Source organism: Helianthus annuus, chromosome 8, assembly GCF_002127325.2.
Source record: "Helianthus annuus cultivar XRQ/B chromosome 8, HanXRQr2.0-SUNRISE, whole genome shotgun sequence".
Lineage (NCBI taxonomy): Eukaryota > Viridiplantae > Streptophyta > Magnoliopsida > Asterales > Asteraceae > Helianthus > Helianthus annuus.
The window spans coordinates 71,617,553-71,630,352 of record NC_035440.2 but is presented as its reverse complement, the minus strand read 5'-3'; the positions used below and the strand labels follow the sequence as shown (position 1 = coordinate 71,630,352).

The following is a 12,800-nucleotide window of genomic DNA, read 5'->3' as shown; positions in this document are numbered from 1 at the left end:
TTCTTCTTTAAGTTTGCGGATCAAGCAGGTATGAAAAAAGTTCTTACTGAGGGGCCGTGGATTATTCGGTCACAGCCTTTGTTTTTAGAAATTTGGTCGCCGTCGACAAAGCTTGAGAAGAGAGAAGTGAAAAAGGTTCAGGTTTGGGTTAAGTTTCATGAGGTTCCTCTAGCGGCTTATACGGAGGATGGGTTAAGTTTAATTGCAACCACTATTGGTGAGCCAAAAGCTTTGGATTCGTTTACTACCTCAATGTGTGTTGATGTATGGGGTAGAAGTAGCTATGCTCGTGCTCTGGTTGAAATTTCAGCTGATACTGATCTCAAGGAGGAGTTAACTATTGCGGTCCCTTGCCTTGATGGGGATGGTTTTGTAAAGGAGAAGGTCTATGTTGAATACGAATGGTGTCCCCATAGGTGCGGCCGATGCTGTGTTTTTGGTCACAATGAAGATAGCTGCCCTATGCAGTCTTCTAAAGTGTCTAAAGACAGATCTCAACAGAGCAAGTTTCCGGGTTATGACAAGAAGATGAAGCAACCTATTCAGGATGCTGGACCTTTAAAGCGGCAACCTATTGTGGATGAAGATGGGTATACAACTGTGCAAGGTAAGAAGGCAGCTAGGAAGGTTGGTTTTAATGTGAATAAACCAAAGCAAAAATTTGAGTATAGGCCTGTTGTTCCTAAGCCGAAGGGTATAAACAAGGTAACGAAAGCCGTGGAAAAGTTTGTTTCTTCTAACCCGTTTGATGTGCTGAATGAGACGGATCCGGATAACAGCGCGGGAAGTTCGAAGGGAGGGGATGGTGGAGGTCAGGTTGCGGATGAGGACGATGTGTGTACCGAGGTGGATGATGAAACTTGTGATTTTATGCTTCGAGGGACTCAGAAGCCGACTTCTAATAAAGGAGCAAGCACTCCTAATCAGATGGTTTCTGATGATTAGTCTTGCTGCATGGAATATAAGGGGGTTGAACCGCCCCCTGAAACAAAAGGAGGTTCGACATATTGTGAAAGACTATAATCTGAGTTTCTGTGCTATCTTAGAGTCTCATGTTGATGTGGGTAACCTTCAGAAGGTTTGTAAGTCTGTGTTTCGAAATTGGGATTGGACGTCGAATGGTGGGCAATGTGATAAAGGTGCTAGAATAATTATTGGCTGGAATCCGGATGTTTTTGTCATTATGGTCTTGAATCAGACATCGCAGGTCATGCATATTCAGGTTCGGTTTAAGGTTGACAACAAGATGATGTTTTGCTCGATTGTGTATGCCGTAAATTATTACATCTCGAGAAGGGAATTATGGCATCAGCTTTCGGTTCATAAAGTGCTGGTGGGTAACCAACCGTGGGTCATTATGGGTGATTTCAATTTAGCTCTAAACATTAAAGATAATTCTTTGGGATCTTCTACCATTTCGGCTTGTATGAAAGATTTCCAAAACTGTCTTGATGATATTGAAGCTTTTGATATCAATCGTTCTGGTTTACACTTTACATGGAATCAAAAACCAAAGGAAGGTGTGGGTTTGCTGAAGAAAATTGATAGAGTTTTGGGAAATACTCCTTTTGTGGCTGAGTACCCGAGTTCAACTGCTATATTTCATCCTTACAGGTTGTCTGATCATTGCCCTTGCATCCTTAAAATTCCGAAGCGTGAGGTGTCTAAACGGCGTTCTTTTAAGTTTGCAAATTTTCTTACTCATAAACCAGAATTTTTGGATATTGTGAAACGGGCTTGGGAGTTAGATATTGATGGTGTTCAACAGTTTCGTGTGGTTAAAAAGCTCCGATTGATGAAAGCTCCTCTTAGAGCTCTTCTGTTCAAACAAGGAAATTTACATCGGAATGTTAGCAAAATTCGAGCTAAGCTGGATGATATTCAAAGTCGCATTGATACGGACCCGTTGAATGTTTGAGTTACGGGCCGAGGAGGCTTCTATTAACCGAGATTATCAGGTTGCGTGTCTGGATGAGGAACGGTTTCTTAAACAAAAATCAAAAGTGGATTGGTTACATGCGGGGGATATGAACACGGCATTTTTTCACTCCTCGTTAAAAGCTAGAAACCATATAAGTCGTATTAATGCTATCAAGGATTCGAGTGGTGACATGTATGAAGGTGAGGATGTTCCTAAAGCGCTTGTCCAACATTATGAAAAGTTTTTGGGCTGTCGGGGTGATATTGGCTCGTCCCCAAAGGCTGACTTGTTCTCGAATACCTTGACTTCAGAAATTGCTAATCCTATGGTGCGTCAGGTTACGGCGGATGAGGTTCGAAAGGCTATGTTTTCCATTGGTATTAACAAAGCCCCAGGTCCGGATGGTTATACCTCAGCTTTTACAAGGGTGCTTGGTCGGTTCTAGGAGAAGACGTGTCAAACGCTATTATTGATTTCTTTTCAACTGGTAAACTGTTACGTGAATTAAACCATACGGTTATTGTGTTAGTGCCGAAAATTGCTACCCCCTCGAATGTTACAGATTACCGTCCAATAGCGTGCTGCAATGTTTTATACAAATGTATTAGTAAAATTCTTGCTGATCGAATTAAAGGGGCCCTTAATACGATTGTCAATGTCAACCAGTCAGCTTTTGTTCCGGGTCGGAAAATCTCAGATAACATTTTACTTACTCAGGAGCTCATGCACAATTAGAGCATTCACATCCAATCCATCAAATTATACATACATTCCACTAAAAACAACTCCTATATCAATATATTTTCACTAAAAACAAATACTTTTTCTCTCTCTTTTCAATTAAATAATATTATCATTACATTTTTCTCTCTCCTTCACTCACAACCACTTTCAATATATATTAAAAAAATTATAGTGGGTGAACAGTGTCCCCTTAAATATACAGATGAACAGTAACATTTTCTCTCTCCTCCACTCACAACCACTTTTTATACCCTTTATAATATAAAAACCCCCCTCACAAATTTTGATGGATAGAATGTGAATGCTCTTATCACAGGAATGTCGGGCCCCCGCGGTGTGCGTTTAAGGTGGACATCCAAAAAGCTTATGATACTGTAGATTGGAGATTTCTGAGAGATGTGCTGCTAGGGTTTGGGTTTCATGATAAGATGGTGAATTGGATTATGACCTGTGTTTCTACACCAACCTTCTCGGTTTGTGTTAATGGTGATGTTCATGGCTATTTTAGAGGTAAACGGGGGCTAAGGCAAGGGGATCCACTTTCTCCTTACCTTTTTACGCTTGTCATGGAGATTTTAACGGGTATTCTGCATCATGAAACACGGTTGGATTCCTCGTTTAGATTTCATAACGGGTGTGAGAAATAGCAAATTGTTAACCTGTGCTTCGCGGATGATCTTTTCTTGTTTGCTAGAGGAGATGTTAGCTCTGCAAGGTGTATTATGGCGTCTCTCTCTAAATTCACGAATATGTCAGGTTTGGTCCCTAGCATTCAAAAGAGCACGATATTTTTTTGCAATGTCCCTCATCACGTGAAAACTGCTATTCTAAGGTATTTGGGGGTTCCGCTTATTTCCACAAGACTGCTTTATAAAGACTGTAGTGTGCTGGTTGAAAAATTAGATAAGCGTATATCCAATTGGAAGAACAAGCTTCTTTCTTTTGCAGGTCGGTTACAGCTTATTGTGTCGGTTTTATCCTCTATGCATATTTATTGGTCTTCGGTATTTATTTTACCGGCTCGGGTGATTCACGATCTAGAAGCTAGAATGAGAAATTTTCTTTGGAGTCAAGATAATTCGTTTCAAAAAGGGAGGGCAAAGGTGTCTTGGAGATCGGTTTGCACTCCGAAGTATAAAGGGGGATTGGGTATTAGGCGTATTGGTGATTTTAATAAAGCGCTCATGGCTAATCATGTTTGGGGTATTCTTACTAAATGAAAATCTCTCTGGGTGGAATGGGTGCATGACTACAAGTTAAAAGGCAAAAGTTTCTGGATGGTCAAGGTTCCTACGAATTGTTGCTGGAGCTGGCGTAAAATTCTCCAACTTCGGCTAATAATAAGGAACTATATTTGGACGTCTCTTGGGGATGGTAGATCAACATCAGCTTGGTATGACACCTGGAGTGCTTTAGGGCCTTTAGGTACTTTTCTATCCCCTAGAACGATAACAAACGCGGGATTCAGATTGGATAGTTCAGTGGCTGATATTAATATAGAGGGTGTTTGGCAATGGCCCACGGCCTGGAGGGATATTTATCCCGTTCTTAACCAGTTGGATCAAATTCAGCCGAATGTTTATAAGCGTGACAGTGTGAAATGGCGAGTTGGTGATGTGATTCATGAGATTTTGGCTTCGTGCATATGGGATTCTCTTCGGTATTGCGATCCGGAGGTCAACTGGACGAAAATAGTTTGGTTTGCGCAATGCATTCCAAAACATTCTTTTCTGATGTGGTTAATCATGAGGAACAAATTACTTACACAAGATATTATCCTTCAATGGGATATATCGAGGAGGAAGAACATGAATATGTTATGCTGCTTGCTTTGTTATGAAAACCACGATTCGCATAAACATTTATTCTTTGAATGCAAATACTCAACGCAGGTGTGGGATATGGTTCGAGTCAAAGCTGGCATGGATAGTATTGAGTCAAAGTGGGAGGATATCGTCGGTTGGCTTCTGCTCAAATGCCACTCGAAGATGGTGGCTGATTATGTGAGTAGACTTGTAGTGGCAGCTTCTTCTTATCTTATATGGCAGGAACGTAATGCGAGGATTTTCAAGAATCAACTGCGACCGCCGGAGAAACTCTATGATTTGATAATCGAGACTGTTCGGTATAAGCTTATGGGAGTCAAGTTGAAGCGGAATGATAGAGTTCGAAGACTCTTAGGAGAATGGGGGATTCCAGATGCGGATACTAATGGTGATGGCGATTGAGTAGGCATTTGGTTTCGGTTTTCAGTTTCTAGATTGTAGTCTAGTTGTGTTTTCTATTGTTTTTACTTTTGTTGGTGGATTTGGTTACTTTCATGGGGCATGTCCCATGTTTGAACTAGTGTAGACTCACTACACTACTTGTTTTGTTTGGTTGTGAATATATAGAATCACCGGGGTAACCCCTTACCCAAAAAAAAAAATTACATGATATAAAACCCATTTTATATGCAAAACCCAATCCCGGATCCATATACGAACATGCATGCTATCAAAAATTAAAACTCAACCATGGAGTGTTTAGAATACTACCTTCCAAGGAGTAAATGATATGAAGAAGATGATGCTTCTTGAATGGTTGCCTTCAAGTGTAGAAGACCTCAAGCTTGTATACCCCAAGCCTTCCAACAAACACCTTATGTTTAGCTAGGATTTCTACACTTATAAACTCACTAAAATTTCCATCTAGATCAACCACCATGGCCGAAATATGAGGGGAGGTTGTGGAGTTCTTGCACTTGATTTTCAAACTTGAAAAGCCCTCTTGAATAACCATCTCATGGCCGAAAATATGACACTATTTTTACAAGTCTTACACTTGAAAATATGTAAAAATGATACATTTGGTCATGATAAAAGGAGAGCCATAGATCTAAACTAATCAATGGTTGAAACATAGTTTTCTTAACTCAAGTGGGTTCTTATTTTGACTATGTTATGATTTAATTGTCTAGTATTTAAAAAAAATGGATTTGCATCATGTGTAAACTGATGTTGGAAGTTACACTGGGAAAATGTTACATCGAAAATATTATGTAAAAAAATGCAATTGTGTTAGGAAAATTGGATTTAAATAATCCCAACTTGCTCAATTTGGCCGATAATAATCCCAACTCAGTTAGTGGCCAATAATAATCCGAACTGGTTCACTTTTGGCTGATAATAGTCCGCCGTTAAAAATAGCTTAACGGAGTTAAGCTTTTATTCCGAATTACAAACCGATGTTTTATGGATTTTGATCAGAACGAGGATACGAGTTGATTGATATAAAATTTACCTCGAAATACTGCCCCAAACGACGAAAACGGTGCTTCAATTCGGGTGTTTAAACTTCCGATTAACAAAATTCAAGTCGTTTGAAGCACCGTTTCGAGGTAAGTTTTACATAAATCGAATCGTATCCTCGTTCTGATCAAAATCCATAAAACATCGGTTTGCAATTCAGAAAAAAGCTTAACCCCGTTAAGCTGTTTTTAACGGCGGACTATTATCGGCCAAAAGTGGACCAGTTCAGATTATTATCGGCCAATAACTAAGTTAGGATTATTATCGGCCAAATTGAGCATGTTGGGATTATTTAAATCCAATGGCCAAGTTTTTGGCGCTGTTGCCGGGGACACAAGGATTTTAAGAAAGTTAGGAATCAACGGCCTAATCGTTTTTTCTTATTTTTCTACTTTTTTAGGATTTTTCGTAAAATTTTCAGCTTCTGCAGAGCTAAGCACGGGTCGTGCCCGCTGAACACGCCCCCATGCCCAATCTTTGGTACTGGCAATCTGTTTTAACTCAGACAGTAGCTAAACACGGGGCCGTGCCCAATCAACACGTGGCACTGAAGGAGCAGTGGGACTCCTCCATTGGTTTGAGAAGCTCGAGTCGGTGTTTGAAATGTGTGAATGCCCTGAGGCTCGCAGGGTGAAATATGTCACTGGTACTTTGGAAGGAATTGCGCTGAATTGGTGGAACGCGCAAGTTCAGATTCTAGGGCTGGCAGCTGCTAACGCCACCCCTTGGAACGATTTTAAGGAACTGATCAAGCGAGAGTACTGCACACGTGATGACATCCACAAGTTGGAGGTGGAGCTTTATCATCTGAAAATGACGGGGTCGGAAATCGAAGCTTATACGAAACGGTCAAACGAACTGGCCATCTTGTGTCCAACCATGGTGGACCCTCCAATCAAACGCATTGAGTTGTACCTCAAGGGTTTAGCATCAGAGATTCAGAGCCATGTGACATCGGCTAACCTTGACAATATCCAAGACATTCAGCATCTTGCTCATCGCCTCACAGATCAGGCAGTGCAATAGAACAAGCTGCCCAAACGTATCAGTGCAACTACTACCGCTACCACTTCTGCTACTCCTGCTACTCCTAGTGACAACAAGCGGAAATGGGATGGGGATTCCAGCAAAGGTTCAGCTTCAGTTCAGTCTCAGGTTCAGCAGCAAAAGACTGACCACTACCAGAGTCCCAGTTCTCTTTGATTCATCATTCTTGGCCAAAAATTTAGGGGATATATTCAAGTTCTTCATCTTGAAATTATGTCTTCAAATGTTTATAAAACTTGTGAGAGACATGGCCACCAACATCACCCAACGAAAGAGCCTTTAACACATGCATTTGCATGCAACGCTATTGGACCACCCTTGTCTTGGGAAGGGGGGGGGGACCCACCCCTTTTATTAAAAAAAATAAATTTTCTTTTAAAAAATAAGTCTTATATATATATATATATATTATAACATTTATAAAATATAACATATCATATTACAAGACTTTATGCAATATCTCATAACCTTTTAAAATGTTATTTAACAAATTAAATAACAAAATAAAATATTCTCTCAAAATAAATTATCCATATAATTTATTTGTTTGTCAAGTGCAATTATTTAGAAAACCAATTTCTAAATATTATAAGTGTTAATATTTATTTGTTTGATCATATCATAAATAAATATTATAAGTGTTAGTCTAGCTTGTATTTGGGTATTACTCGACTTGGATCATAACGTACTAGCCACATCAATTTAATATGTGTCTTGGGCATACAGAGTCCAAGACCTACAACGTACTAATGTCTATTAGACGAACGAGCCGTGCCCTAATTTAGTATTTGTTATTGTCTTTGAGTTACGTTCTGTGTATCTTCGATATTATCCCAAGTTATATAATTATTTGTTAAAATAATTAATATTTTAACTTAAATTATATTTATTAAATTTTCGAATAATTGTTGAAACAATTATTTTAACTTAATACTTCCCAAGTATTCATACTTGTATTTCCTTCCCAAGGATGGGTGTATTTGTATTTTAATTCTTATACTTGTATATTTTTGCCATGTATTAGGCTCGTATTCCGGCGTGCATTTATACGTATGAGAATACGCATTTTTATTGTATTCATTAAGTATTCTTTATACTTAATTTCGTATTAATTTTTCCGGAATATTATCTTTTAATAAAAGTCCACCAATATATACTTCCTAAATATATATTGTAATAAATATTATTTAGAAAATTATTTTTAATTTTTTTTTTGGCAAAAATATTTGTATTCTCTTATAAGTTCTAAAAATCAATATATTTTCATGCCCAACTTGTAAAATATATATATAAACTCATTTTTCTCCAAAAATGATATATTTCATATTTATTCGAGAAAATATATCTTTCATCTCAAAAATATTGTACTTCGTGTTTGTGTAAGAAAATATATATTTCTTAAAAATAATATATTTCCTAAAAATCTCAAGAAATATATACATTCTTACATGTCAAAAATAATATATTTTTCCCTTGTCAAAATATGATATATTCTTGTAGTAATTGTAAAAATCATATTTTCATTTCCTTGGTGTCCAAAATATTATTTACCAAAATATACTTTGTGAATAATTTCCGGAATATTTTGTAAGTCTTATTCAATAGTTCGGTTTTCACCAATATTTTTGTGTAAATGTGTATATTCATTCTTTGGAATTTTGGTAATATTTTTGGATAGTAATCCTTGGTATTTGATGTGTTATATTATTTCATGTCCTAAAATAAGATAGCTAATACAAAAAATATATACAAACAATCATGCACATGGTGTCTTCTAAATATATATATATCCTAAATACATATTTAGTCACTTTTATTTATAAAAACCAACATCTGATATTTGTATTTTTGTAACAAAAAATTTTGGCAAAGTTTTTGTAACAATTTATGGTTTAAAATACACTTGTAAATACTTGTTAAGAAATATTTTTCTAAGTGTTTAGATTTTTAGAAAATTTTGCCATAGTTTCCCTCTAAAAATGGAGGTTTCCATGCTTTCAAATATATCATTTTCTTTTGCAAAAATCATCACAATCAATCCACAATTAACAATATACAACCTTTACTTACCAATTTGCCAAAATCAAGTAATAATCTACTACTTCATGAACTTGAATATTTGTAAAAAATTGTAGGAACTTACTAGTGTTCTTAGTAAGCCTTGTTACCTTCTAAAGTGTGAATAGTTCTTTAAAAACTTCATTTTTAAAGAATATAGATGTTTACAACTTGTGATCATCATTTCTAAAAATACTTCTTTGTGAAATCTTTTTGTTACAGAAGTGTTTCTACACTTGTTTAACCACCGAAAATAATGTTTATTTATGTAAGAACCAAGATTTAGTAAAACTTATATTTTTAACTTGGTTTCTTTGAGAACTCATCCATAAATCTTTAGATCTATGTGACTAACAACTTACTTTGATCACTATTTTTCAAGAAATCCATGTATTCTTTCAAGTTCATGATCTTTGTGTGGATGATCCATCATCCTACAATATTTCTACTTTCTCATCTTGCTAGATTATGTTTTTAATCATGATCTAGCAAGATCATATGATGATCTATATCATATACATGAACAAACAACATTCAACAAGCAAATCATCACATAAACAACTTAGTTTCATCATTAATCATGCTTATGTTCATGTTTACTTCTTATGTATCTTAGTGTTCTTCAAGATTATGGTTGTGTTTCTCTTTTTAACCACTTAAAATAGAAGTAAACTGGTAATATTAAGATTCTTACCACTAGCACAAGGCTAGGGATGATCAAGTGAAGAAATGAGATGGATAAAAGCAAATAAGAGAGGTTCTTGAACTTCCACAAGCTCCTAGCTTCTTTGTATGATCTCTTGCACCTTTGTATAAGCTTTGAATGGTTGAGAATGGATGAATAATGGTGGTGATTGGGGTCGGCCGAGAGCAAGGCAAGAGGGAGAGAGAGTTGTGTGTTTTTCTAGTGTGTGTGAAATGAACTCATGGTCTTGTATATTCTTTTATAAACCAAGTTCATCATTCTAACTCTTGTGTAATGTGTCATTAGAGAGGGAATAATATCCCTTTTAATATTGAAATAAAATCTTGAGGTATGGGGTGAGGCATGGGCCGATTACTAGGGGGGGGGTATGTGGAGTAGGTTTAATCATATAGTTAGTTTAGGGTAAAAATTCAAGTATATAGTTAGTTACTTAGTTACTTGATATTTTATAGGGTGTTATGATGTTCGGGGACCATAACTAGCTTGGTAATGTTAAAACAATGCCTCAAGCGTGAATTTGATGTTTCGGGTAGTGTCCGGTTGTTCGGTTGGTTACTGGTTCGTTAAAGTGCTAAACTTTGCAGTTTACTGTGCTTTATGTACCTTTTGTGACACTTTTGATTCCCGACACTTAGGAAAGCATTCAGGACCATTTAATCATATTTCTGCATGATATTAGATTGTTAAAATGCTAATTTTTGCTGAATTCAGCACTTTGGGTGAGTTTTAGGCACTTTCCGGCACTTAAACTATCACTTAGAAAGGCAGTTTTGTGATCCTCACTTTCCTACACACTACACTAGCGTAGTACTTAGTTTTTGGCTCATTCTGTGTCTCAATGCACTGTCTGTCTATGTGCTGAGTTCTGTCAGCATTTTCCTGATTTATCAGATAACTGTGCTAATTGTACTTAATGCATCATCTGAATTAAAAAGCTATCATGCAATAATGATATGACATCAAGCAATATGTGATGCAATGTATATGGCAGAATTCAGAAAGCACTTAATTGCAATTCAGCACAGTCATTAATCACTAATCAAGGTTAATTATTTGTACGGATACCTGAATTTTTTACAGTTGTCACATTCTCCCCCTGTTAAGAAAATTTTGTCCTGAAGTTTTAAGCTCTACTACTAGCTGCAGGGGTGTTAGGGAATAAATGCGGGTATTTAGCTTTCATACGGTCCTCACGCTCCCAAGTAAACTCGGGGCCTTGACGTGCGTTCCATCTTACTTTGACAAGCTTAACACTACTCCTCCGAGTCTTGTTAACTTTCCAGTCAGTAACCTCAACAGGTTCTTCGGTAAAGTGGTGTGTGTCGTCAATGTGAACTTCATCGGCATGTATGATCACTGTCTCTTGAGTTGGACTCTTCTTCAGATTAGATACATGGAATGTATCATGAACACCATTAAGTTCTGCAGGTAGTTCCAACTTATATGCTACAGAACCAATCCTCTCCAGGATTTTGAACGGTCCAATGAATCATGGGTTTAACTTTCCATGCTTCCCAAAGCGTGCTACACTTTCCAAGGTGAGACTTTTAACGGTACCATATCTCCCACTTCAAACTCCAAAGGTTTCCTTCTTTGGTCCGCATAGCTCTTCTGGCGATTACGAGCCGCCTTAATGCGCTCTCGGATCTGTATGATCTTATCTGTCGTCTCTTGGACCAATTCGGGACCAACTAACTGCCTATCGCCTGCATCTGCCCAGCATAACGGTGATCGACACTTTCGTCTGTAGGGAGCTTCAAATGGTGCAGCTTGAATGCTTGTATGGTAGCTGTTGTTATAGGAGAACTCTACCAAAGGCAAGTGAGTGTGCCAACTGCCACCCAACTCCATTACGCAAGCTCGTAACATATCTTCAAGTGTCTGAATCGTTCTCTTACTTTGGTCGTCCGTCTGTGGGTGAAATGCGGTGCTCAAATTCAACTGTGAACCAAACGCTTCTTGGAAAGATTTCCAAATCCTTGACACAAATCTCCCATCTCTATCAGATATAATCGAGATAGGCACTCCAAGACGTGCAACAATCTCCCTTAGGTACAGCTCAGCTAGCTTACCAGTGTTATCCTTCTCTCTGATTGGCAGAAAGTGCGTAGACTTTATCAAACGGTCTACGATTACCCAAATCGTATCATGACCTCTGGGTATCTTTGGCAACTTTGTTATATAATCCATCGAGATCTGCTCCCACTTCCACATAGGTATCTCGGGTTGTTGCAGAAGACCTGAAGGCTTCTAATACTCGGCCTTCACCTTGGCACATGTTAAACATTTTCCAACATAAGTTGCAACTTCACCCTTCAGTCTTGGCCACCAGTAATATTCCTTCAAATCTTGGTACATCTTATCCGATCCTGGGTGGATCGAGTACCTTGATTTATGAGCTTCATCAAAGATCACATCTCTAAGACCACCAGCAAGCGGAACCCAAATTCGTCCCATAAAACACAAGGTTCCTTCCTTGTTGGGTACCAACTGGTTCTCCATCCCACGGAGAAATTCATCCTTCAAGTTTTCCTTCTTGAGAGCTTCTTTCTGCGCAGCACGAATGCGCAACGAGAGGCTGTTTGAATGATCATCTCCAGAGCCCTAACCCTTATGGGCTTAATCCTCTCTTTCCGACTTAAGTCGTCTGCCACCACATTCGCCTTTCCTGGGTGATATTTGATTTCACAATCATAATCTTTCAATAACTCAACCCATCGTCTCTGTCTCATATTAAGCTCTTTCTGATCGAATATGTGCTGAAGGCTCTTGTAATCTGTACATCGGGTGCCATACAAATAATGTCGCCAGATCTTCAAAGCAAACACCACTGCGCCTAATTCCAAGTCATGCGTGGTGTAATTCTTCTCATGAACTTTCAACTGGCGTGGAGCATAAGCGATAACCTTCTGTCGCTGCATTAGCACGCAACCCAATCCCTAACGCGAGGTGTCACAGTATACCACGAAGTCATCGGTGCCTTCGGGTAGGGATAAAATAGGTGCATCGCAAAGCTTATTCTTGAGCAACTGAA

At 38.0% G+C, this 12,800-nt stretch overlaps 2 protein-coding genes across 2 annotated transcripts; both read left to right on the top strand.

The window, feature by feature from the left end:
* Window positions 1-2,027: 2,027 nt before the first annotated feature.
* On the top strand, window positions 2,028-3,885 carry LOC110870132. Its single transcript, XM_022119334.1, has 4 exons — window positions 2,028-2,298; window positions 2,451-2,586; window positions 2,982-3,175; window positions 3,422-3,885. The coding sequence occupies exons 1-4, from the start codon at window positions 2,028-2,030 to the stop codon at window positions 3,883-3,885; spliced, it is 1,065 nt and encodes a 354-aa protein (XP_021975026.1).
* A 57-nt stretch (window positions 3,886-3,942) lies between these two features.
* LOC110870131 lies at window positions 3,943-4,893 on the top strand. Its single transcript, XM_022119333.1, has one exon. It carries the CDS (start codon window positions 3,943-3,945, stop codon window positions 4,891-4,893), a length of 951 nt encoding a protein of 316 aa, XP_021975025.1.
* Window positions 4,894-12,800: the final 7,907 nt, after the last annotated feature.

Bases quoted from the DNA above. Each gene is read 5' to 3' on its own strand.
- LOC110870132 (XM_022119334.1), top strand. From the start codon at position 2,028: ATGAACACGGCATTTTTTCACTCCTCGTTAAAAGCTAGAAACCATATA. The intron at 2,299-2,450 runs GTATTAACAAAG...TTATTGTGTTAG, and splicing joins AAAGGCTATGTTTTCCATTG to TGCCGAAAATTGCTACCCCC. The intron at 3,176-3,421 runs GTAAACGGGGGC...CGAATATGTCAG, and splicing joins TGTTCATGGCTATTTTAGAG to GTTTGGTCCCTAGCATTCAA.
- LOC110870131 (XM_022119333.1), top strand. From the start codon at position 3,943: ATGGTCAAGGTTCCTACGAATTGTTGCTGGAGCTGGCGTAAAATTCTC.